The 27,484-nt window shown below is 38.3% G+C and overlaps 1 protein-coding gene across 8 annotated transcripts in view; it reads left to right on the top strand.

Moving 5' to 3' along the window:
• Window positions 1-27,484, top strand: part of LOC5571158 (myb-like protein AA) — a 101,712-nt gene that overhangs the window by 67,026 nt on the left and 7,202 nt on the right. For 6 of the 8 annotated variants that reach the window (XM_021844617.1, XM_021844611.1, XM_021844609.1 and 3 more), the window contains 13 exons: window positions 6,406-6,520; window positions 6,586-6,749; window positions 6,825-7,009; window positions 7,078-7,234; window positions 7,314-7,598; window positions 15,207-15,254; window positions 15,725-15,916; window positions 15,980-16,110; window positions 16,302-16,380; window positions 17,009-17,071; window positions 20,375-20,428; window positions 20,505-20,880; window positions 20,993-21,007. In XM_021844617.1, coding sequence (XP_021700309.1) covers window positions 6,606-6,749; window positions 6,825-7,009; window positions 7,078-7,234; window positions 7,314-7,598; window positions 15,207-15,254; window positions 15,725-15,916; window positions 15,980-16,110; window positions 16,302-16,380; window positions 17,009-17,071; window positions 20,375-20,428; window positions 20,505-20,880; window positions 20,993-21,007 — 1,729 coding nt within the window. In that variant the 5' untranslated portion in view covers window positions 6,406-6,520; window positions 6,586-6,605. The remainder of the gene's footprint in view (window positions 1-6,405; window positions 6,521-6,585; window positions 6,750-6,824; window positions 7,010-7,077; window positions 7,235-7,313; window positions 7,599-15,206; window positions 15,255-15,724; window positions 15,917-15,979; window positions 16,111-16,301; window positions 16,381-17,008; window positions 17,072-20,374; window positions 20,429-20,504; window positions 20,881-20,992; window positions 21,008-27,484) is intronic. The other 2 variants (XM_021844613.1, XM_021844614.1) reach the window with 2 other exon arrangements.

Raw genomic sequence — 27,484 nt, 5'->3', positions numbered from 1 at the left:
ATTTACTACGTCAATAGTGAACTGATATATTTGACATAAATAATTTCATCAATCTGATTTCGACTACAGACATGGTAAAATGAAGCGCATTTCTGGTCCGATGAAAATTGCCGTTGCGAGCGCTCAAGTGATCTCCCTAAAATGGTAGTTATTACCGCACAAATTTTTTACGTGTTAATGTGTATTATACAATGGGCGAAACAAATTCATTTTATTCAATTAATTATTCTTATCTAAATAGAAACATGTACTAAATAGAAACATCCATATTTGATTCACTCAGTTCCCTCCTTACCTGAATAATCAAGTTTCTGCATGTACGCTTTATTCGATACTAATAGTTGAGAAAACTTCAATGTAACTTTCCATAAGCTCGTCACCACTAGATCCGACGACTCAAGCATGCGATTAAGAAGATAAACTCTTGCATTTCAGAGAAGTTTCAGTCAGAGAAGTTTAGGTGGATGATTTTACTATACTTTACTATCTTTTAAATTTTGACCGTCTGATTGATGTCTTATATGAGCATTAAAGGAAAGTTCAGTGGCCCTGAAATACGTCATTTTGTAATATCAAAATCCTGATAAAAGGATATTAATTGTGTCGCTTCAATGCTTGCTTTAAATTATAACCTTTTTAAAAAGTAGGAGGACAAATAAGTGGACTTGTTTATTGAAAAAGAATGTTAGTGGAACTACTCCATAGAAACTAAACAGTGGAAATGGTTCCACATCGTAACAAAATATTAATAGATAGTAGATAACTTTTTCTTCAAATTTCTGGTATTTCAGTATTGACATCATCTCAATTATGCGTAGTTATAAATGGTTATAAATAGTTCTCAAATACGCATAATCAATACTTATAAGTTAAAATATTCAATTTTTCATGTGGCAGAAAAGTAGCAAAGACACGCGAAGACACGGATGAGTCCACCAGGAAAACATAGTAGAGATGTTGGTCTTTCTAATACATGTAATTTTGTTTGCAACTTTTTGCAACTTTTCGAGATATTTTAGTGTAAAAAAGGTGAATTTTCCACAATAAAATGCTCATAACTCATAGAAAAAATGAAGATATTGTCTCGGTATATTCAGCAAAGTTTTGTATTTTGAAAATATATACATAGTCCTAGAACATTGTAAGCCATTAAAATCGCTCCGAAAAAAGTTAAGTGAGTATTTGTACTTTTGAAGTGGTTGTTATATGAAAATCGCTATAAATCCTTTATTTTAATAGATAGAGTTAAAATGTCTTCGACAACTTTTCTTCATTTAACAATTCCAACAACTTTGTTCAAGATACCAGTTGATTTTAATGACAAACAAAGAAAATAAAAATTGTATGTCACTCATGAGTAAATTAATCTAAAATTTGTGCATGGCAAAAGTTGCTGCTTAACATATGCAGAAACTTTGCCGAATATAGTATGGCAATATTTTCACTCTTTGTTACTGAAAAAGCTGATGATCGTGTTTTTTGGGTTTTAAACCACTGTGCACTGCCGAAGTGAATCAAAAATACTAAGAATAGGATCCGGCTCCCTATTTTATGAATTTAATTAAAAATAGTTCATAAATAAGTTAGATTAAGTCCTCAAACTTTGCCCATTATGTATGAAAACAAAAACCAAAATATCAAGCTGCAGGATCATTTTGTCATCCATTTTTTAAATCTTTTTACCATCCGGGAATAATCCGGGAATTTCAAAACCGATTTTCAATGGACGCCCTGCAGTTTGGACTTTTTTAGATTAGATAAAGGTTACTGAAACACCATTGCAGAACCCCAAGGAAATTTTTGAAAGAAATTTTACTATTAACTACTGAATAAATGTTCTCGGAAGAATTTCTGTTAACATTTCTGAAGTAATCCTTTACAAAGTAAATCACGAAGCAACAGTTAGTTGATTTTTTGAAGAATCAACTCCTAATCATATCTAAAGATAAATCTCAGATATTATCAATGAATTACCAGAGTAATAATTAAGTTTCTTTGTTCATCTTTTGAGAAACTTCTTAAACTAACTTTAAAGACATTGCTGCGGGAAATTTAAAAATAATTCTAAGTATGAATTTTTCTTTGAAAAAAAAAATCTAGGGCAATGAAGATGTATTTCGTGGAATAATCCACACAAATAATACTGATGTAAATCGCACATATTCTAGAGTTTCCTCCAGAGATTCCCCACATGTTCTCTAAAAATTGGTTCACAAATTCCTTGAGGAAGAACTGCAGCGACTTTCCCAGGAATTCATTCGGAATTTCCTCCAGGCATTATTCAAGGGACATTAAATATAGTTCCTTCATGAAATTCCTCAAAAGTTCAACGCCAACACTCCTAAAATTCTTCCAGAATTTCCTTTAGAGATTCTTCTTCAGTTGTCACCCTAGGAAAGCATCTAAAGATTCTAGCAGAAATTATTTTAGGTAAACCAATTAAATGTTCATCAATGACAAAAATCGTTAAGATTTTTTCTTGGATATCTAGAAAACTTTGCTTCAGGTCTGCGTACCTCTGTACCTATTTAAATAGAGATCAGTTAAAAATATTTTCTCCGAAATTCGATCATCAAAATTTATAAAAGAACTTCTTCAGCCAATTCGACAGGATTTTTTTTACTGGTTTGTTCTGTAATTATTACATTGATTTCTCTAAGAGATGTCCTAGATGTTCCTACAGAAATTTTTCTAATAAATTCAGGAATTTCGTCCATATATTTCTCTCGAGATTATTTCTGAACAAGTTGCTTAAGGGATTTTTAGGAAATTCCGATTGATCTTACAAAATGTTTTGCAAAGTTTCGTTTGGTGATTTTTTCAAAGAATTCAAAGAATCCTCCAAGACTTCTCCAGAATCCAAGAAAATAAAATGTTTTTGATCAACTTTTGCGAACTTGCCTAGGAAGTTTCTGAAGTAATACTTAAAAGGAACTTTAGAAGCAGTCCTTGTTGTAACCATGGTGAAAACTCTGTAGAAATCCCGAAAGTTTTAGAGGAAGTTATGACAATTTTGGAGGATTCACGAAATTTTCTCGATAAATGGCAGGAGAAACAAATTCTGGATAAATCTTTAGGAATTACTCAAGAATTACCTGTCAGAATCAAGATGAAATTCAGGAACAAAATCTTGGATGAATTCCTAAAAAAATTCTGTCAATAAATTCACACCATAGAAATAAATATTGTGAGCTCCCCAGGAAAGCTGTTTTAGTGTATGTTTTACACGTTAAATACTGTTGTTTACCACCTTGATATGAATAAACAGGTGTTGCGTAGAAACCTATTCCTAATTTTGATGGGCTCACCTTTGATTTCATCCCACACAGCGATCTAGTTGTTCTTAAACTGTTGTATGGCATCCTCAACATCCTTCTTTGTGGAAATTGGTTGGTTTTCTGTACTGACTTAATCGTCATCCTCGTTGTTGGGGATTTTTTTTTATTTCCGTACGGGTTTGGGTCTCAGATTTTCATGAAACTTTTTCCACAGGCAGGGCTCATCAATAGGGTCGCCTATTTTCCCGGAAAACTCAGTTGGAAATTTTTTGTTTTCCCCTGACACTACTTACTTTGAAAAATCATAACTCAAGAACGAAGCATCGTAGAAACAAAGTTTTTTTTTATGAAAATGAAAGCAAATTTTCTCAGGAATAAAAAAAAATTAACTGGAAAAAGTTTTCCACAAAATGTTCCATCGTTGAGTAAATTCGTAAAGAAAAGCCGGAAAAACCATTTGGAGCATAGTTTCCTCGTGGAAAATTTTCAAAAAAATATTTTTGAGAAGATATTTTTATAAACTTTAATTGCTGAAATTTTTGAAATGGTATTTTTTTCGTTTTTGAGTTATGGCCAATTTTGTAAAAAATGTGCAAATCATAACTCAAGAAAGAAGCATCGAAGAAACAAAGTTTTTTTTATGAAAATGAAAGCAAATTTTCTCAGGAAAACTATGTTCCAATTAGTGGAAAACTTTCATATTCGTCAATTTGTGCTCGAAAACAGCACCGGAACGCGAATTCACTGAGCCAATATTGTTTATGAATCGGATGCGCCGCTCTCACTGATTGGAAGTGATGTCAGTTTTTATGTTTGAAATTTAAATTGTTTGGATATTCATACACTTGCTACAACCACGTATTTTACATTTTCATAATACTCAAAAGCTGTACAATGTCACAAGTGTTGTAAAACATTTTTATGCGTAAGAAAAAGAATGTACGATGCAATTTAAAAAAAAAATGAAAATGAAAATAAGATATTATACAGTACAATTGCTGTAGAATTCAAATGCATACTGATAGCAACTTTCTTCGTCCGTGAGTAGCGAGAGAAGAGAGGAGAAAACGGCCAAAAAAGTAAACAACACACGCATGGTGTGAAAAATGCTTATAATTTTGGTCAAAAACATGTTTTTACTACTAAATGAAATAAATTGTGATTTTGAGCTTTTATGAAGTTGTTGATGATTTCATATCGACAATAATACGTTTGTATGAAACGTGTGCTAGTAATACTGCCTACATAATTCTGTGGGTGGAGGTATACATGGAACATGATGATTTATTTTTGGCCGACGCACGTAACATTGTGATCCGCCTTGTTGGGTGGCTCGAGGGGGTGCTTTAGCGGGTGGCTTGAGTGGGTGGCAACATTATGTTTACGTGCTCAATGAACTTTCACCTTAAGCTTGGTTCTAAGTATCCACAAAGCTGTCAAATGAAATTAATAAGAGATTTAAAATTTTAGTTAACGGTATTCTGTGATGCATTACAGATATACAGATGGCAATATGGACAAATGTCAAACATTTCTTACAAACTTAATTTAGATTTAGAGTTCGGTAATGTGTTTACGAGATTAAAACTTGGGCTTCGTGGCCGTGCGGTTAGTGTCGTCAGGCAATGAGCGTATCGTGTCATGGGGTGTGGGTTCGATTCCCGCTGCAGCCATTGAAACTTTTCGTCAGGAATGTTTCTCGGCTGTACCATTGGAGCATGCTTGTCCGTTGTCTAGTGTTAAGTTACAGTCTGTGCAGCTAAATGGCTGAAGACGGTGTTGGTAAACGAACCGAGCTTACTCAGCTGCTCTAATTTAATCTCTGTCTCATGCTTTGAATTAGGGTATTTTATACGGTGTCTATAAAACGAAGAATTACAGTCAACTTTCCCTTACTCGATATTCGGTATTTTGGTATCTCGATATCGAGTTAGAGAACCATAGTAAAATTTGTTTTTTTTCATGGCTAACTCGATGGTCCCTTGGATCGTAATTGCACTGGTTTTGTGTTCTGTAACTCGATACCTCCCTAACTTGAATGGACCATTTCAATATCGTGCTATGGAAAGTTCACTGAAATTAAAAAAATAAGTTTGTCTCAAATAATGGCAATTTATAGAACAAATTTCAAATATTTTTCGTGGCGTGTGAGATGAGACGAGTCGAGTGTGATGAAAATTGAGGACTCACTCCCATTTGATTAACATTAGTCGTCTCACGTCACTCGATGTGAGAGCGACTCGTCTCGAATCACACACCGCGAAGAATAAGCACCAAAATATGTGTAGGAAAACAACTAAAGATTGATCATTTTAGTTTTAACAACAACTGAAATGAGGATCTCCTACGAAACACATCGTGTTAACTAAACATAACTTTTTCATCACAAATATTACTGATCAATGCCTTGTAACGGTCGCCATGTCAAATAAGTTGAATATGTTTAACATTTATTCAATAAAAATTATTAAACATTTTCTACTTATATGACATGGCGACCGTTACAAGGCATTGTTCAGTGATATTTGTGATGAAAATGCCTAAGTAAAAATAGTGCAAAAGTCAAAACTGAGAAAACAGTTTTTTCCTTTTAAACCAACAAATCGAATACAACAATAACACACAGCTCTTTTATTCGCCAAATAAAACCGCTGTGTGTTTTAACTTTATTTCTCTTTTGTTGGTTTAAAAAAAGACAACTGCTTTTTCAATTTTGACTTTTGCACCATTTTTACTTGTGCCTTAAGTTGTTTCATAGTTTGTAATAATACCACAGAGCAAACCTATAACAAGGCAATATTTCAATAGATGAATGCCGCCTTGGAGAGCCTAGGAATGCATTGTTCATATTTTTGTAAAGAATATGAACGTCACCTATTTCCTCAATCTGTATAAAAGTAGTGACAGCAGCGATTGTAGATATTTGCACATTGACAATAATGGAATGTTAGACTATTGTTGAACCGCGCCCGAGCACAATTTAGATACTATCGTGTTAGTGTTAAGTCAATGTACGTGTATGCATGTGTAGCTGTAAATTGATATTAGATCACTACGTACTGTGTACTATTGTTACAAAAATGATCAGTCCAAAGCTAACGTTGTTATTCTCTATCTTATCCAATAGGGTGACGAAACAACCACACTCACAGAGCTCAAATCGTACACGCAGCTGGAAAGTGTAAAACACAAAAAGGAGGCTCCCAAATCAAACACACCAAACCACAGCAGGGAATCAAGAGGTATGTATCGATATTACAGAACTAGGAAAGTAATCTTTCTTAACAAAACCTTTATGTTTATTCAGGTCGAACACCCGGGGGTCCAATGCGAAATCGACAGTCCAGTCGGAACCATGACACATCGCCTTACGGTAACAATTCGGTGCACCTGATTCCTCCCATGGAAAACAATTGGCATAGGTCTATCTCGGATTCTGCTATCCACCAGAGCTTATGCCAACAGAATCAGGTAATTATCTACCGAATGCTGCGGTTAATTCAGACTCCTAACCATAATATAATGTTGCTCTCTTTTAAATTGCAGCTAGAGTCTAATCACCTGAATACACACTCACCTTTAACGTTAAGTCCAACAGTTCAAAGAAAGATTTCAAATGCTCAAAGTATCAACAAAGTTCACCATCATATATCATCAAACCATCTCGAGAACTCCGTGCACGACATTCGGTCTCGATCATCGACGTGTGTCGCGAGGTTACCAGGAATTAAGTATGGCCCAAAGACCCCCATTCAAACAGAGAATTCTCATTCCCATGTCACACCTTCTTGTATTTCAGCATTTATCCCTCACAAAACCACACAGACGCCATTCAAATCCCCATCCCAAGTAATACGGGTTCGCTGCCGGATTTGACGTCAGTCGGATACCCCATGTACCCGTCACCGTTGGATCAGGAGTATGACCATAATGTGCACAGCGGTAGTTATTGTCCAGTGAGTATTCGTGGAGTCAAGTCACGCACCGGACGTGATCGCGAAGTTTGCTAATTCTGATCTTCTTCTCGATGTGCAGAGTCCCCTTGGAACGTCTCCATCGTCGTTATCACCCACATCGGCTATGCCTAACCATCATCCCCATCCCCGGCCGAACAACTTCAACGGTGGTGGAGGCGGAGGAGGGGGAGGCGGAAGCTATCCAATTCCTACCAGCAGTCATCCCAACAGTGGCAACGTCAGTCCCAGCAGCAACAACAACAACACCAGTACGACTAACCTTAATAACGCTACCAATAACAGCAGTAGTACTACTAACCATAACAGTGTTAAGAACAGCAACAAGAAGCCGAAATCTAGTCAGGTAAGTGGTTGGCGATGCACTGCCTTTTATAAGTTTGATTTATTGCTGCAAGTGAGTTACTGTAGCTGCTTAAGAATTGCATATTGGTTAGTTTGACGAAGTGATTCGCAGAGTCCGGGACTAATACGCTACGGATCGATGCGATCATTTTATTAGCCGTTTTCGAGCGTTGAAAGCATGCATGAAGTTTGTTGTGTTGGTAGAATTCGTGTGATTTTAAAACGATACTAAACATGTCTTCGTACTACAGGTCGGACTCGATTATCCGGAGTATCGATTTTTTTCACTCCGGATAATCGAATCCTCCAGATAATCGAATCACTAAAAGAAAAATTAAAATCTGCGATAAAAGAAGTTTTTTTCGTTACTTGATTTATTTAATGCAGTGGCATAGCCAGAAATTATTTCTAGAAACATAAGGGGTCCTGAGAAGAAAAACAAATTTTTTGACCAGCATACACAAAAAAAACTTTTTCGAACCCCGCTCTTCCTATATACCGTCAAACGGGGTGACTTGCAACACTTTTCAACTTCAATCAACCAAAACCATGATCTAAACATCATATAAAAATATGAATTCCTTTTAGAACTTTTAATGGCCGGCCCACCTACAGAATGGGATGACAGAAGATTGAATCGAATTATTTTGCCATATCAAAAGTCATCAAAAAGGTGAATTTTTTTAAATGTCCTTATGCGGGGTGACTTGCAACACTCAATGCTAATTTACTTTTTGCCAACAAAATGTTGGTATTTTTTATTTGTCACACTTGTTAAGTATTGTTATTCATGTATTTAAAGCATTGGAAACAGTACAACAGCATTTTGAATAACTTTTTGTAAGAAAATAATTGAGCTACTTTTGTATGGGAAAAATATGTGTTAAATCATCAAGGTCGAATACCTTAACTGAATAATATTTTTAATGAGTGTTTGTTGCTGATTGATGAATTATTACTCTTTTGATTATAAAGTAGACCTAACACAAAAGTTTTTCACTTTTATAAAACTCCAAATTGCTTGGAAATAAAGTGTTGCAAGTCACCCCGCATAGGTACATTTTTATTAAAAATACTGTTATTAAAAACTTGTTGCTACAATTTCGTAAAATAAAATTCGTCATATTATTAGTTATTAGTTATAGAAACACCAGGTAGAGTATTACTTTTGTATATTAAATCTATCCCATGTTTTTAAGTCACGATTTCGAACCTTCATCAAGCATCAGTTTCAAGTAAGTTTAATGAATCATGTTTAATGTATAAAAATATTTATGATAACAGCTTTAATCGTGACTCTTACTTGAATTGTAAGTCAAACGTATTGAAGCACGGATTTGAAACGAATTTTCTTTTGAAATTTGTATTTTATAGCGAAATTCAGTTGTAAGTTACAATGTGTTGCAAGTCACCCCGCCGTTGCAAGTCACCCCGTTTGACGGTACCTGAATAGCATTTGAACCAGCGTAACATTTATAACATTTGTATTGAATTGAGCTTGGAGTCTCAAAGAGAAATTTCTGAGCCACTTTACTCTATTTAGCGTCTGCACATATTTTTATGTTGATTTCGCAACGCCTGAAATGTAATCACGCCTTCTTGGTGGGGATTGCTTATCAAACCTTCCGGTCCGCCTCATAGTTACGTACTATTTGGTGCTGGGTGTAGTTCTTGTTTTTCCAGCTGTATTGAAAAGCATGAGCCATAGTCTTTGGCATACAATCGGGTCTTTCTTTAGCAGAAAAGAACCGAAATGTCTATCGACGACCGGTGATTGCTAGCAGATATAGTGGAGAGCTTGTCTTGATACGTTCATCGCTTCAAGCTAGTTGAAAAACTGAATACACTGATTGCCTGTCGATCAGAGCCGAACTAGGCATAGATCGTCTACATACATCTGAATCTACATGTCTCCGATGTATTACATCGTTCCAGGTGGGAGTTATCTGATATGTGAATATGGTACCATAACAGAATTTTCCATCTGAACGAAGTGATAAATCATAATATTCCGCAAACTGTATCACACATCTACAGAATGTATTGCGTGAAGTTAAGACACAGCAGAGTATTGGGTACATAGGACCAAGTCCCTGCCGGGTGGCGCGAAACTGATGAGCGATAGACAATAGAATCAACAACACTGCCATAAGGGATAGTAAGCATGTGACTATTGTCGAAACTATGATTAGGAGGCAAATCAACATCCCAAGATCAAATTTTTGTTACAACCCAATGTAGGTATTATTAAATTAGGCTGTAGAAAATGATAAATATCTGATCACTTAGGAACCTTGCAACAGGTAATAAATGCCCGTAGTCTGTTTTATTCGAATACACATGTATAAATTGTTAAAATTGCCGAATCATACGCGGAATTTATTAAACTGATCATGAAATTAGGACTGAAATCATAATGATGATAGATTATCAACTTTCCTTTCGTCTTGCTATTTGTTACCGTTAGAATCACCAAACTGATTGGTTTCCCACTACTTACACCAATACAACAGCACGAAAACTGAAGTATTATAATCGCGCGTTGGAACTTTCAATATCCATATATTACATCAATAGTGAATTCTTGTATGTAGCCAGTATAAATAACAGAATCATCAACTTCTTGAACATTCTTCAACTGAAAACAGGATGCTTGTTTTATCAAACATGCTCAATCTGCACCTAAAATCTCGGATCCAAATAGTTTTCTAAATAAAAATTGTATCTAAATAAAACGTGTAGGCCAACAAAACATAATTGAGTAGGAGTTTACAAGTTACTTAGCACATGAAAAGCAGTTTAAATTAATCTATTACTAGATCAACACTAATGCTCACATTTTTATATTCTCATTTCATCATGGTCCTCATTGCTCGAGCGGAGACGAACACCCTGGAGATGGAAAAAATCGACAGCGCTACGATAAGGAAACGTAACAGATGAGAAACTATCGATACATTTATCAATTATAAAACCCCGTTTTAATGTTAACACTTTGTTTCTGTTTCTGTTTTTTCTGTTTTTTTCGTTTCAGCAATCAAATAACCGATCCAACTCTACTATCTTTTCGTTTCTTCTTCGTTATACTTATAGTCCTTCTGGCACTGAACCGAGTGGTGCGCCTTCCGCTTTCTTACTGGTGCTGTTTTTCCTGTACATTTGGCATAGTGTCGGAGGTGGTGTACTGTATTTGCTATACAACGCACTACTTTCGATATTGTGCTTGGCGTGTGGGGAAGCAGTACTAGTGGTGAAGCGGAGGGCGCCATTCGGTTTAGTGCCAGAGGGACTATATCTATTTAATGTATCTGAAGCTTGTGGGACCGCTTTAATTCCGGCGCCTGCTTGTGGAAGATCCCGGTGTGCTAAACGGTATAGGACATGTTAACGGGGGAGGCTTGGTAGGTCCTCACCCAGCCCGTGTCTAGATGGGCGGATAATTGTCTGCCAGGGTGTGGATTGAGCAATTACAATTACAATTTCGCAACGCCTGAAATGTAATCACGCCTTCTTCAGTTGAAAAATCCTGCTGTCATAAACATTCATGATGAGATTGGAATTCTAATCTTAACCCAATGCTTATGAAAATGCATATGGGACAAATATGCATGTTTTGGCAATGCATTCTACTGGATACCTCCATTTTCAAAATAATTACTTGTCTATGCACTACACAAGGGTTGTACTCCATGGTACTATTTTTCGAATTTTTGAACCATCCATCCCGCACGATGTGCTAAAACACACATATTATCGAACTTGCATGAACATCCGATCTTTTTTTTATTATAGTTAGCCTTGATAATCAATGAAAAATTGCGAATATCAAGAAAATCTTTCATCTGCAAAAAATTGAAAAAAAAATTAACCTATGCCCATTTATGGGATCATAGAAAGGTGATAAAGCTACACTAATTTTGATTAATTTCAATGGTTTGAAGATTAGTTTGACATACCATGAACATTAGTAAATGATCAGACGCGGGCCCATGGGCTGGACGTTTAATTGATGTGGAGGTTGAATTTATGCTCAATTTGAAACGCCTGATGATTATTAATATTTAAGTTAAGTATATTATTTTTTTAGTGTTTACTGCCCATACTCGCAAAACAGTCCCATTTATATAGGAAATCCCATATAATATGGGACTGTTATGCGAGTATGGGCAGTTTATGCCGTTGATATTCATCAAAATCAGAGGCGACTCGTAACCTCAGTTTTTACTTGTTCTACGCACCCAAAAATTCCTTTTTCGACAAATTGAGATCATAAAGCAAGTAGTAAATGACTGGAATCATCTTTTCTAGCAAATCTTCACTTGATCGATGTAAATTGGTTGCATAAAGTCAAGAATTTCTATTCGTGGAACAGGTAGATTTGATGTTAGGATCAAAATCAGTGCAACTTCATTATTCTTTCATAAACCCATATACAAAAAAGAACAAAAATACAAAAATCGACTTTGTATGCCAAATGAAATTTTGCAATTCAACAATATTTTATTGACTACAACTCTAAATGTTATTTACCTACTCCATTAATTACTATTAACTTGGATAGATCGTGATCCTTGGTCAAGCACTCTCTCCCCAAGAAACCCTGTGGCCTAATTGAGTACGTCACCGTGGCAATCCATACAAACAGCCTTCCCTTATCTATAAACTTCTACAATTCTTCATTACACCACGAATTTTGATAGATCATACACAAGCAAGACAAAGACAAGAAGTAAAGCTATCTCTTTCGTGCCAAGGTACAATCTGTCAAAATGACCTGAGTATAGTCAAACTTAGTAAGGTTATGTATTTGGCGTAATGAAGAATATAGTTGTTGTGGAAGCGATGTGAATTTGATAGGCAAACAGTTTCAACACTAAATAAATCGCACTCGCTCTGCGCGCGTTTGTAGTATAAATAAGATGGATGGACATCGGTTATGAGAAGGGTCTGCGTGAACTGTTGGGATTTAAATTTGAAACTTGTAACCTTCTGAGTTATTGGGTCAATAAGTAGCTCAGTAGCTCAGCAAGACTCGTGGTTTTGAATCCTACCTGAACGCGTGTATTTTTTCATGATTTCACTCATCATTTACCCATCTTTACCACGCGTAGTGAGTTAATTAATTAAAAAAACATGCGGATTGGATTACCAAACAGTTCTATATATGTGTCAATATACAATACGACATTAGAGATGGCCTTACATTTAAGGGTGAAATATGCGTATCTTTCAAAGGATACAAATACTAGTTGGAATTAAACGGTGTTGTATCAAATCCCATTTTTAATTGATTTAAAACCCAATTATAACGTTAATAACTAGAGGAATTCAGAGATATTCTCGGTAGTTTAAGCAGACTACGTTATTATTTTATAATTTTCCCGGACATACGCTTACAAATTACGTGTCTGTTTGTTTATATTTATGTGCTGCTCAATCCTATCGATTCGCACCAACAGATCATTTATTATCATTTTGGAAACGTTTTTACAAGCCTTCGAACATCTCATGTCAGTGTGAATATTGTCGGAAGCCTCGTTCTCTTCAGCAGCCTTCCCCATAAGAACTGCTGGTAAACCTGTTCGGCAACTCCAAATCTGCCGTATTTTGAGGCGTACCGTAAAACGGGGTAACTTTGATAGTTTTTTCGAAGAAAACTTGAATATTTATGCATGCTTTTTCAAAGAAATTTAATTCATATTTTTAAAACAAGTACTGGTATCCTAACTATCGATTCCAGTTGATAGATTTCCAAAAGATTTATTCTTAATGGATATATAATTTTTCATACAGTATTGGACAAAACATTTGCAACTTTTTCGATTTTCCATACAAAATGACTAACTTTGATAAACTATAGCTCAGTCATTTATGGGCCGATTTGAATGAAATTTTCACAGAATATCTGACATAACTTGAATTTTAACATATATTTTTGAGTGATTTTTCCAATCACAAGTTGAAAAGCAGTAACGGTTTGACTAAAGTGAATATTTTGACGATTTTTTATAATTGACATAATTAAACATATTGAAGGAATAGCTTCATGGTATCTTCTGCAAAGTTGTAGATTTTGACGAGATGAATAAGTTTGCTGAAGACAGTTTTTGTTTAGGGCTATCAGATTTTGAGATAAAAAGATTTGAATTTTTCGTCGAAAATTACACTTTAGTCAAATCGTTATTACTTATAAACTCGTGATTGGAAAAAATATTCAAAAATATATGTTAAAATCCAAGTTATATCTGATGTTCTGTGAAAGTTTCATTCGAATCGGTCCATAAATAACTGAGATCTAGCTTACCAAAGTTGGTCATTTTGTATGGAAAATCAAAAAAGTTGCAAATGTTTTGTCCAATACTGTATAATCGAAAGTCGGTTATCTGTTTTGGGGTAACTTTGATAATGGAGCATCACTCGAACAAAATTGAATGAATTACAGAACATTTGTAGGGCGTTGCATATCTTTAGACGTTTAACGCTATATGGAAATTTCTAACTTCGATTACAAAAATGGCCCCAGTTTGTAAAAATAGTATTCGCTAAGAGTTTTGAGACCGAATTTGAGTTCTACTATAACTAGGCTGTCAAGTATAAGTGACGAATTCATTATGACTTCATCAAATAGTGATCGTAGAACAGATTGTTTGAGAGTATTTCAAAATTGCTAAAATCCTATAAATTTTCCATATTTACATATAAATCCTCAAATGTACTTGATTCCAACGGAAATAGCATTAACATGAAGTGTCATACTAATACTCTTTACTTTTGCATTCATTTTGCTTAACAGATTAATAGGAACTTTGTTATTTCGTTAAGTATGTTGAAAGTCTCGCATTATCAAAGTTACCCGCATTATCAAAGTTACCCCGTTTTACGGTATTTATTTCAATTTAAGACTTAAGACTGTCAAAATTGTTTGTACAGTCTCGGAAATCACGTCAAGGAGAAGCTGATACTACAGTTAACTCTCCCCTACTCGATATTCCGTATCTCGATATCGAGTTAGAGAACCATAGTAAAAGTTGATTTTCATGGCTAACTCGATGGTCCCTTGGATCGCAGTTGCACTGGATTTGTGTTCTGTAACTCGATACCTCGTTAACTCGATGGTCCCTTCGATATCGAGTAAGGGAGACATGACTGTACAAGACATCATCTGAATATTTTCATTGGTGTGCTTTAATAGAAAAACACTGTAAATTTGGCGTTTTGATTTAGATTGATGATAATAGACGAATGGTGCCGAAACCATAAACTAACCTACTTTGCACTCTCGTGAGCCATAAAAACGTTTTTGAAGAAGAAAATTGCCGTATACCTTTCGTCCGTACCGGACGTAAAGTGTACCGGAAAATGATACGTCACCCTGAAATTGTTGCTCCCAATTGCATATCCTTTAAATCACTAACAAACCAAAATTCATGCAAGTCTTCAACCCGCTTCGTTGACCATAGTTGTTTATACCACTAAGAATGTTTGATGTTCCTACTTTTACCTAGCTATTTTATCACCAAAGTTTGTTTTTAATTTCAGTTCTTGCTTGCAGGCTTGTTTCATTTGATGTGCTAGATTATTTACATTCTTCATCATTAATTTTTTGCAGCCTTTTTTATCTGTACCAGATAGCAATAGATTTACGTTTATGTCAAAGGTATATAATTTTATTTTTTATTTTATTTTATTTTAATTACTCTAAGCATCGAACCGACCTTCCCGTTGGTTCGGAATATCATGTATCTCACTAGCTCCACTTTACCCATTGCAACACGCGTCTGTTTTATTTGATTGATTCTATCATTAAACTCGAGCAAATTGCATTCTTGTAAATAAAGCATCTTGTATGCCGCTAGTAAGCACTTTTACTTTGATGTTTTTTCTATTGTAACAATTGAATCGATGTGTAGTATAATAAATAATGCAGCCGTGTGTTTTGTGCAGCTGATAATGGAAAGTAATTCGTTCTAGCGAGTTGGCACTGAAGAAAAGTCTTCTGTAAAAGACAACCGAAAGGAGATCCTTAGAACGATTACTTTCTATGCTCATTGCATTTGCGCTCCCTCCCACTAGGATAGACCGATTTGTAAGCTTGAATTATTAATGTGATTTTGAACTGAACCTTAGGGTACCAACAACAGTTACGATGCGAGCCAATCGCCTCAACCGCAGCAGCAACAGGCCCAGCAGCAGCGAATACCAACCCTAGACCAGATTAGTTACGATAATTTTAGTCAATTAAACGACGGAATGTCGTCGCCGAATCATCAGAACTCACCCGAAAACATTATTTATGGATCTCACGGGAACATTTCACCGGTACGCAATGGTGGAGACAGTAATGTGAAGAAAGTCGATTGTAACGTATTATTCTAATTTCAGCATATGATGCTAGACTACCGAAATCGGCCAAGTCCTGGTTCCAGTCCTGGTTTGGTGCTCGCGAATAACCTCGACTCGAACTCTAGTGCACCCTGCAGTCCTGTGTCCCATAGTATAGGGAGTAATAATGGGTGAGTATTGTGCACAATGTGATTCTTGATTTGAAACTAAATAGCTCGATTTTATCAACAAAGTATTGACTGAACTATTGCTACTAAAATCTTGTGAATTCTCAATCTAAACAACTTCAACTGTCTAGTTGAATAGATACAGAAAAGCCTCAATACTATGTTCTTATCCCTCTTTATTTTTTACATTCTAGACAATCTTATGAAAAGTATCCATCGAATGATGTGTATGTTCAAAACACCCTGCCACAACACCTGGAACATATAACTTTGGTAAGTACAATTACCCACAGAGAAAGGGCTCCGTTTACACACATTTTCTGTTCTGCTTCCCTTTGAACATCCAATTAGAAACTACTCCACCCAAATATTCGATAAATTAACATTGTCCCTGTAACCACGGCTATGTTCTTTAGTTTGAAATTCTGTATATAAAATATACCATTTCCCTCATCAAAATCGAAACCTCAACTCTATTAGAAACTATCATCTGTTATGTTCTGTCTATCTAAATTATTTAAAATTTTCCTGTTTTTTCTTCAGTATATATGAGTTGTTAACAATTTTTCCTTTTTTTCTAAACTGAATATAACAAATGATACAATGTTCCCAGCAATAATGTAATTTCTATTTTACTAATGATGATTCAATTCACCTTCCAACCGACCACCCACTAAAACTATTACCATCACCAACCAAAAAAACCATCACCGTCTTGGTTCGTTCGCTCATCACTAATCATCCGTCGTGTATGCCGTGAATTGAATTGCCCAAAACACAAAAAAAAAACCGACCACACACACAAACTTGCCAAAACTCCAAAACTTACCGAATCACGCACACAACCGTAAAATGTGTGCACTTCCGGCCAAAACTGATTCCGTGTGTGCCTGTTTCAAAGGACTGGACTACTTTGGTTCAAAGTCTTGTCGAGTCGGGATGTACATTAACCGCCCAAGTTCAGGTTGATACCAATATCTTTCTAAAAGTACTATTTCTCTTTTTTGAAACTCTTTTTCTCTTTTCTATTTTTCTTACACTAATGCCCATGCCGTTTCCGTTTTGTTTCATGTCATCGTTTCTGTTCTTTGAAGGCGTAATGTTTGATATTCTATTTCACATTTGAATGAGTTGTGTTTTTCTCCTCTATTCGGAACGGTCTTGCAAAAAGTGTCATCCATTGAATTTGCCTGCTTTGCTCTCTCGATACCATCGCATCTGTTTCGTAGACTATTTGATTTCAGCGTACTCAATGCAGCATGCAGTTTGTATTCTTCGCAGTAGTAGATTTATCTTGACACTATCGTATTCATGCCAATAGTTATTCAAATTACTTATTGTTTTATTAATATCTACCGTTGCATACATTTGTCTCATCACGCTAACCCATTCAGCAATATTTTGCTGAAATTTGTCGAGCTGAAATGTTCAGCAAACCAAATTGCTGAAAATCGGTTAAAAATACTGAAATTCAGTAATTCTATGCTTACAATCGGCAGATTTTGCTGATAAATTATGCAAAATTCTACTAAGAAAGGTAAAATTTCTGCGAAGCAATTGCTGTATTTACGTTGCGTTGCGTGGTACAGCAAAGCAATTGCTGTATTTGGCGAAAAAAAACTTTGAACTCCACTGCCTGAATTTTTCAAAATGCCTATACAATAGATTCCCGTAACATGCTTAATACAAATCAAATGCGTATAATTATTTGGCCTTCTAAATAACTTTCTATGTCTATTAAGAACAGTCATGCTGAAAATGCCTGGGTTCAATTACCGGCAAGACATAGAATCTTTTCGCTTTAGAAATTTCGGGGCATAAAGTATCATTGCTCCTGCCTCAGGTTGAGCAATAGTAACTATTGAAAAAGCTCATTTGTTAACTATGCTGAGAAGCTGGCTATGTCCCAATAATGAGCACTGTTAATTTAAAATATTCAAAATGTTCTGCACATACGCCCAACACCAATTATGATCAATGTTGCTAGGCAAACTGCAAGGTAGATTCTTTTGCAATGTAAAATAAGTGCCATTAAATTTTACAACAACTTTGCAGCCATCATTTAAACTTATTTCAAATATGTATACCTAATTCCGTTACTTTTTGAAGGCATATAGAATGCTTTCCAATTGGCTTGATATTGATATGATAAAAAATCTATTGCTTCTATTACTTATCGACTGTGATTGATATCTACTGTTCTGGGCTTACTCCGTTTGGCATACATGGAAATGGAACAACAGTCTATTGGACCGTTCATAAGGTCTCGCTATTAGGGGGTCTAGAATGGTCAATATTTGTGTGACGTACTTATGGATGATGACGGACTTCTGACCATACTAATGGATCTCTATGTCAAGATACCGTTTAGCTTATCAGTCGTTTCACATATTAGCCGTGTAGTATAATAAAAAAAACATCACATTTGATAAAACTTCTACCATGAAGCAAAAATTATTATAATCTGTTCTGTTTTGTGAACAAGAACTTTAATAATTATTTGGATACGTTTCTTATTATCAGAATTAGAATTTTCTGTAAAGAACTGAACATTTTGTTTTATTTCGGCTTCGTATTTATACGTATTGGTATCACATGCATTTACACTACTCCGCATTTAGCTCGTGGTAGTTCAATATAAATCCGTTGGGGTTTCTGCGGATTTACCAAACCAAGAATACTTAACATAATCGTCTGCTCATAATTTCAATTTCAAGCTTCCACAAAACATGGGAAAGCAGTAACGCATACCTAGCTCACGATCGATAGCGTGATTCCCGATTTTGTCCATTGTTCCATTAGGACTCTGAATAGAGATGATAACCTTGCACCCGTCGGGTTCGGGTCGGGTTTCGCGTTTGAAAACCCGAGACCCGACCATCTCTATTGATGATCAGCAGAATTTGCAAAAAATTTAGCTAGGCAAAATTCAGAAAAATAGTGTATATAATTTACCTTTTTTCTTCAGATTCATTAAAGTGTTGTGTTTTGGAATATGAAATAAAAAAATGTACAACAGAAAGATTTTTGAAACAACAGATGGACAACGGATTAACGAAAGATTTATAATCTTTTCTTTAGAAGTGAATGGGAACGGACCTGGTATAGTGGTTAGAACACGCGCCTCTTGTTCCGAGAAACTGGGATCGAATCCCATTCCCGAGATAGTAACATATGACGTAAAAGTTATAGTGACGACTTCCTTCAGAAGGGAAGTAAAGCCATTGGTCCCGAGATGGACTAGCCCAGGGCTAAAAACTCGTTAATAAAGATAGAAAAAAAAATGTAGAGGTGAATGAATTACAGTATAATTAAAACCTTCCTAATAAATAAAGAAAAATCTCCATAAGTTCCCGAATCTTCTTCAGAATTATCCTCAAAATCTTGCAAAATTTCTTACTTTACTTCTAGATTCCCCAGAATTCTGCCAGAAAGCATGTTTGCTTGAGGTATCATTCAAATAAGCGGGGGTTCACGGTATAAGTTTTGACAGAATTAATGATTTTTTGTGGAATGGAACTGAACTGCGTCAGGTTGATCAGTCAGGTTCATTTCCCCATGGGTTCTTCTATACCTATCTGACACATTTGGTATTATCCGATGGGTCCATCTTATTTTAGTTGAGTAATTCCATTACTTCTATCAACCTCCTTACACGCGTTTCTTTGATACCTCTTTGGTTGAAGCATTGAACATCTTACTTGATGATTAGCCCGATGAGCGTCATCATGGCTATGGCGCAAACCGCTCTTTTTGGAAACCGTTCGATATGCGCTTGCTACCCTTAAGCACATATGCGTGCTTTGTAATCGCTTTCGGCTTCGCTTTTTCCATGGAATATAACCCTCCGTTCTATAGCTGAGAAGCTGTATTAGGGTCATACATACAGGACCATAATATTTAAGCACACAGAGCCATAACACTATGGCAAGTAACTTTTATGTGAAACGACTGTGACTGTCGAAGAAGCGATATTATGCCAAACGAAGTAGACCCTATTGTTCATAAAGTCTGTAATCGTAATACCTTTTCTGATTCTCGTCAATTTATTGAACTTCAATATCCGCTTTGTTGCATTTGATTAGTAGAAGCCATACCATTCATTGTCATTTTTTTGTCACAGTAGCTTTATGTAGTTCTTCTTATTGCTTATAGTCAGAGTAGATATATCAGCTTCGTGGCATTTTTTCAAGTTCTAAATTTGTATATTTTCTATATGTAGTTTTATTTAACCTTTCTCTCCTTATTCCTATCTTCCCACGAACAGGGAGACAATTCGTTACCACCGGACTTTGCTACAAGTCAGCTTGTATTCTCAACGGTATTTGATCTACGCGTGATGTTTTCGTTCAAGATCATTAAAAACTCTCCTATCTTTTGATTTTCCCCAACAACAGTTTGAAGAATCATACCTGGCACTTAATAACGATCTCAACCTAAGGCCGGATCCAACGCATCAGCAGCAATCGCCCCAACAACAGCAGCAACAGCAAACCCAACAACACCCGCAGCAGCAACATCAACAGCAGCAACAACAGCAACAACAACAACAACAGCAGCAGCATACTCACGTACCGCCCCCGCAGCAATCGCCACATCTTAGCTCTGGTAGCTGTGGGCCCCTGCAGAACAGTGTCAACCATCAGAGCCCAATGGGCAACCACGCGTACAACAGTCACAATCACAACGGAAGTAACGAACCGCTGCTTAGTTTGCAGACCGCTCCCCAGATTCAGACAACACCCACAACGATACCAGAAATTGTGTTTACCGGTAGGTGGCTCTCGTTTGCTTTGTGCCTTAGAACGTCTCTAATCGAATCGATTGCTTCATTGCTTCATGAACGACTAGTAGTGTGACTAATACTTTTTCCATCTTTTTTCAGATTTCTCAACTCGAGGTAAGTTGTTGGTCATGTAGTTTTAGAGAAGTGAAATTAGGTATCATTTCAAAATCACTGTTTTTCTTACCCTTGCATTTGTATAGATCATATTACTCGCGACAAGAATAACTTTTTTCGAGAACATGTTATCTAAAATAATCGATATTACTTATTCTAAATAGGATGCATGATAGAAGAATTCTAATAGCCGTAGGGGTAAACACCCAGCTATTCAGTAAAACCATCGTGCTTTCTACACGATATATAAATGTAACAGGGTCAATTGGCCAAAAAGCTTCTTTTTTTACAAGGAGGAAATCTGCAAACAGATGTCTGAGAAGGTAACTCAGGCAGTGTGGGGATGCCGCACCAACGACAACCCACTAAAACCAGCCCATGCACTGTTCTTGAACAATTCTTGTTGAATTGCTCAAGTGGTGTACTGCCCATACTCGCATAACAGTCCCATTTATATAAGAAATCCCATATAATATGGGACTGTTAAGCGAGTATGGGCAATGTACTGTGCATCGAAATTACCCTTGGCCTCAGACCCTTATCTCCCCGGAGCCACCTTACGGTATTTCTTTGGGGAGGGGTCAGTGCATATAGCACAACACATGTAGCAGAAGTAGCCTAGGCAAACTGCTTTTCTCCTAGCCGACTTAAACAATGTAACAAGGGACCAGCCTCGGCAGAGCTAATACTCTGCAACCAACTCTTGGTCGGCGCGTCATAGGCGCAGCAATCTCAACATACTGTGAGTGACAGCTGTAGTTACTGCATTCCAGCACTCGGCATCCGCACATATCTGGACAAACATTTAAAAAGGGGACATCGACATTGGTAAAAATTGGCTTTGTAAGACGCTGTTGAGCCCAATTCAACTCGATCGCGCTCACCAATACTACTATCAGGAAGAGCTAGCATCAATCTTTCGGATAGTGGTGTTAGTTTGCGTGGGCGGGCTAGAAAGGGCTCAACAGCAACGTTTCTAAAAAAAGTCTCAAGACCGCTTGGGCCCTTTTCAAATGTTTGTCCAGATATTCTATCTATTATATTGTCTGGGGACGCGTCCCCTACGCATGTAGCGAGCATGCGATCTCTCACAATAATGAAAAGAGGGCAATCGAACACGACATGCTCCGCACCAGCACAATTGGGTTACGCAGGAGATTCTGAGTGCCCGAATCTATGCAGGTACTGCCTTCAGCAACCATGTCCTGACAGAAACTGCGTCAGGTGGAAGTTCACTTCCCCATGGTTTCTTTTATACCAATCTGTCACATTTGGTATCAGCCGATGGGCCCATCTATCTTTAGTAAAGTTATCCCATTCCTGCTGCCAACCTCTGAGTGTTGCCTGTTTACACGCGTTACGGACTCCTTTGGTACCTCTTTGGTTGAAGCATTGAACATCTTCCTTGATGATGATCCCGATGGGCGTCATCCCGGCTATGATCCACACGGCCTCTTTAGATACCGCTTGCTACTTTTGAGCACATGATCCTATACGTGCTTTCCAACCGCTCGCGTAGCTGAGCTTGTCATCGGGCAGTAACGGATGCCGCTCCTTTTATGTTCGATTGCCACTTCAGCTGACTTCCTGAATCCAAACTGTTTGTTGGACAGGCCGTCCGCAACTTCCGTATATGGTACTAGCCTGTTGAGGAGCAATCTCTCCAATAACTTGCCCGTCGTATCTCGTAGACAGATAGGTCTATACGCCTGGTGGTTTCCCCGCCTTTGGTAGTAGCACCAATTTCCGTTGCTTCCATACATCCGGGAAGATTCCTTGATCTATGTAACATTGCATCGTGGCTCTGATTATGTCCAGATCCGCATTAACTGCCGCTTTTAAGGCAACATTCGGAATACCATCGGGTCCCGGTGCCTTGTTTAACGTGAATGATTTCACTACCTCTGCAAGCTCTTTGTTCGTCACACATCTGCTGCAAACGGCGCTGGGGGCCAGGGCTTGTGCACGGATAAAAATCTGATCCCCACACCATGATTTACAAATCATGAAATTCATAAATTGGTTAGGTCATAATATCAGGATCACAAATCATGGTTCCTGGAGTCATAATCATGATTCCACATAAGCGTAACATCCAATGTGAAAACACTAAGCGGCGCACTTTGCTTCATCTCATTCGTATCGATCACTCTTAATTCAAGATGACGAAGCAGTTGAGTGGTAGAGAACGTGGCTCGCAATCGGAAGGTTCTTGGCTCGAATCTCAATGTATGCTATTTTTTATTTTTTTTTATTTTGTCGATCATAAACGGATGCGCGACTCAGCATTTCTGGCATTTGAATCATGATTCCGAGCAATCAGCTACAAAAACCTAACGCGTGTGTTGCGTTACGGCAATCTGACTCATGATATCATGAGTCCAAATCATGGTGTATTTTCATAAGACGAAAACACGCTGGAATCATGATATCATGAGTCATAATCTTGTTTTTGGATTCTGATTTCTACCCGTGTGGGATGATGCGGGAAGGGAACATCGATTATCGATTGCAGCAACTCAGGCGACTTCTCTTGGGGCGCTATGGCGCATTTGGTCTTATCCATTACCATTTTGTAGGCGTTACCCCACGGACTCGAGTTGGCACTCTGGCATAGACTATCATGCCCGCTTTGACTCTTGATTTCCCTTTTGAGAGCTAACTTTGTCGCTCTGAATGCTGAACCGCGTTCTTCTCTTTGTGCTTCTGTGCGTGGGCGTTGCATTCCTCGTCTAGCTCGAAGGCAGATTGCTCGAAGATTTGCGATTGATTCGCACCACCAGTACACCGGCGGCCTGTTTTCTCTAAGAGGAGCCTTTCTCGGCATGGAAGCATCACAAGCTCGTGATATCACAGCAACTATCTCTTCACCGTTTAGGTAAAGAGTGTTTCATTCGCGCCTCAGGGCTTCAGTGAATACTTCGCCGTCGAAGCGCGCTGCTTTCCAACCTCGTGCTTGGGTCGAGTTACATTGCGCTGCCTTACGACGGCCTGGTATTACTACTGCGAAACGATTGATGATCACTATAAGGGTTCATTCAAATATTACGTAACGCAAAATTGGTCAATTTTAGACCCCCTCCTACCCCCACGTAACAGCTCCCTCCCCCTGTTGCGTTACGTAATATTTGAATGGTCCCTGAGTATAACCGTCATAAACGCGCCAATTCATGGTACCGAAAAGGTTAGGACTACAAAATGTCACGTCGATAATCGATGCTGCACCATTTCTGCGGAAGCCTCTCACTGTACCTACATTTGCCAGCTCTACATTTAATGCGGCCAGGGATTCCAACTCTTGAGTTGGTGCAGCGGCTACCTAACTCCACTGCCCACGCATTAAAGTCACCAGCTATCACTACTGGCTGCCGATTAGCTAGTTCAGTGAACATCCTGTCGACCATGTGGGAAAATTCATCAATCGACCACCTTTAGGGGTGCGTACCAACTGCAATAGAACACGCCGTTGATTTTTGCTATCGCAAAACCGTCATTTGAGATAGACGCTACTTCTTGGGTTGGGTATCGTGCACGATTTCACTCGTTGACGTTTGAGCGGTGACGTGTTATTTTTGTGACCATGGATTCAGTGAACTTGGCACCGCTCAAACGTCAAATTAATGAACTCGTGCATTGGTCCATGGTGCCGCATTTTCTGCACACACATTTCCACGACTTATAGCCCTTCCCGATGCACTTGAAGCATGCTTTAGGAGGCTGTTATAAGTTTAGCCGGCAAACCGACCAGCCTACCTTGAGTATGCCCAAGTTCTTCGCTTTGTTGGTATCTGCAACGGGAAGGTCTATTTCTAAAATTGCCTTACTGGCTAGGTCGATGTCACACTGCTCTTTGAGGTCATTCGAGACCTCCGCTACATCGGTGATCTTATCCAGATTTTTACGATAGAGAATCACTTCTGCAGTCAGGGATCTCACATCAACCTCGTCGCCAAGTTCTTCTTGTGTTAGTTGCTTATAAGCTGCACCCTTTTACTTGACGTCCTTCTTTAAGACTAGGATCATTTCACCAAGCCTAGTCCGCCTTATGCTCCGCACATCTTCAAAACCTCGGCGTATTTTGCTTCCTCCGTTTTGATAACGAGGGCTTCGCCTAAATTCCTACGTTTCGCTGTTTTCTGTTTAGCATTATCCTTGGGCTCCGCTTTCGGTTTCCTCTGTTTTTTTCTTATTTCCAACTCGTATCCACGGGTTGCTGTTGCCTTGGGCCCGTGGTTCCTGTGAATGCACTGCCTGGTTCGGGTTATCCCGTGGCTCCTTTTTCTTGGCTTTCTTAGCCTTAGGCTTGGTGTTGGTCTCTCCTTTGTTGCCATGTCCTTTTGATCGCAGGGCTTGGCTCGTGCCAGCTTTTCCGCTCTGGAAGACGGCCGCGTAGATCACTTTTCCCTTAGCAACCATACGTCTTTTCGCCACGTATTCATCCCCGGAAGGTCTCCTCTTTCGCATCGCGTATCGAATAATATCATCAGATATATTCGCCTTGCCTGTGAAGGAAAACACTTCGGTCTGACGTCGTGTCTCTTTTGCCTTCTTCCTTGCCAAGTTGTTCCTTGGCATTCTCGTAGTCCTGCTTTGCAACTAGGACTGATTGTCGCAATTTCAGTAGACTTGTTTTCAAGTCTTTGCTAATATTGCTTTTGCTCTTAACAAAATCGATGATGACATCAAGTTGCTCAGCAGCTAGGTGCATTTCAGGGAGCTACTCCCTATCCATGGCCGATTAGTCCTGGGCCATCGGTCACCTCACATGTTGCACTGGCCAGTGCCTACCGTCGTCACAGTGTCTAGGCTTTTGCCCACACTGTTCTCACCTAAGTTGATGTTGGCCGCCTCCTTCCTTGGCGGAAATCTTAGCCGGTTACTGATAGGTCCAGACGCCTCTCCTTCACATTCCGCTAGTTGTTTGTTTTGGTTAATCATCTCTTATGGGTCCCCCTAAGAGCCGCTATCCAACTCCGCTGGAATAGTCGCCTTTATGATCTCTTGGTTATCTATGTAAGCAGGTAGGCCATGCTAGGGTTGACATAGTCCTTTATGGGGTACTATGTTCAGAGTCGGATCGGCGCAAGTCAGGTAATGGCATCTGAGCCTACTCCCGCCCAGTTGGGACAACCAGGCGACGGATTGGGACCGTACTCTAAGGCCCGCCACGGTTTTACGGGACGGTGGCAGCCTGCGCCATTATCCCACTCGCCGTTTCGGGCCAGTGTCACCTGACCCTACTAAGGGAGTAGAATGTCGCCACTGTCAGCCTCAAAGCATATTATCCAGTACATATACCGTTACTTGTCCTTAGTCGTGCGCTGCCATTATACATAATTGGGGCCGTACTGGCGTTGGTCCCAATGTGCTCGAAGCACTTCTACTCGTAGTTTCTTGCCTTGGCCGTTTGTATCGCGACCAGTATGTCATAATCAGGATCTCACTGGTATCAATCCTGATGTGCCGGTTGGCACTCCTGTTAGTTTGGGCTAGGGTGCTTTGGTACTTTAAGCGGCACCGGTCGCTTTGACAGAGTTACATTCGCATTTTTGTGCTTTTATGTAGGTTCATCAAAGCCCACTGTGAACTCCATTACATCCTGGGCAACTCACCAACTCACATAGGTCCTTGGGGAGGGGTCCGTTAAGCCCCTGGACATTCATCCCTGATGCCCCGACAGATTACACTGTGGATTCATCTTCACCATAAAGCCGCATAAATTAGGGGTCATCTGTGAGGTGGACTTTTACCACCGGAACAGGCATTCCGTAGTATTAATTCTTAGCCAATTGAAACCACCGCTACCGACACTACACGGCTATCTAGGCTGATTGGGAAAAGGAAGTTAATTGATGATTAACTCCTGACGTGCCCAAAGAGCCTTGGTCTCAGAGGATCAGTTGTCGCAGGCATGATCACTAGATATCTATCTTTGATTATAAAATTCATAATAATTAAGTATGAGACCAATCGCCGCCGAGAAGTTTATAAATCTTCATGTTACTTAAGATTTTGTACTTATCATGATCTGTTGGGGCAGGATCGTGGTTTCCGGCTGGGATTGGGCTCACACACGGACAGGGTTGGACACTACCGGAGATGGTCACTATCGGAGGAACTTGGCACCACAAGAATCACCACTTTATCGACTTTTTAATCACTTTATTTGGCTTTGAACTCAAACGAACTTTATTTCTCGAAGATTCGATTCTAACTGACTAAATTTTATTCTACTACATCGTCTTTTAACCCTACGTTGTGTGAAATAATTCAATTTGAAAGAGCTATAAAATTTACTATAATTTTAAATATTTCATTAGGCTGCCAGTCTTACTGACAGCACGGCATACCTTCATTCGGCAGACATCAGTTTTGAGAACTGTCATCGCCGCCACCTGAAATTCCTGAATTTCACTACCTGACTCCTATCATAACAAACCAATTCATCTACATATCAATGAGCAAACATTTTGTTGA

The sequence above is a fragment of the Aedes aegypti genome, chromosome 2, assembly GCF_002204515.2.
Source record: "Aedes aegypti strain LVP_AGWG chromosome 2, AaegL5.0 Primary Assembly, whole genome shotgun sequence".
Lineage (NCBI taxonomy): Eukaryota > Metazoa > Arthropoda > Insecta > Diptera > Culicidae > Aedes > Aedes aegypti.
This window is presented reverse-complemented; position numbering and strand designations above follow the sequence as displayed.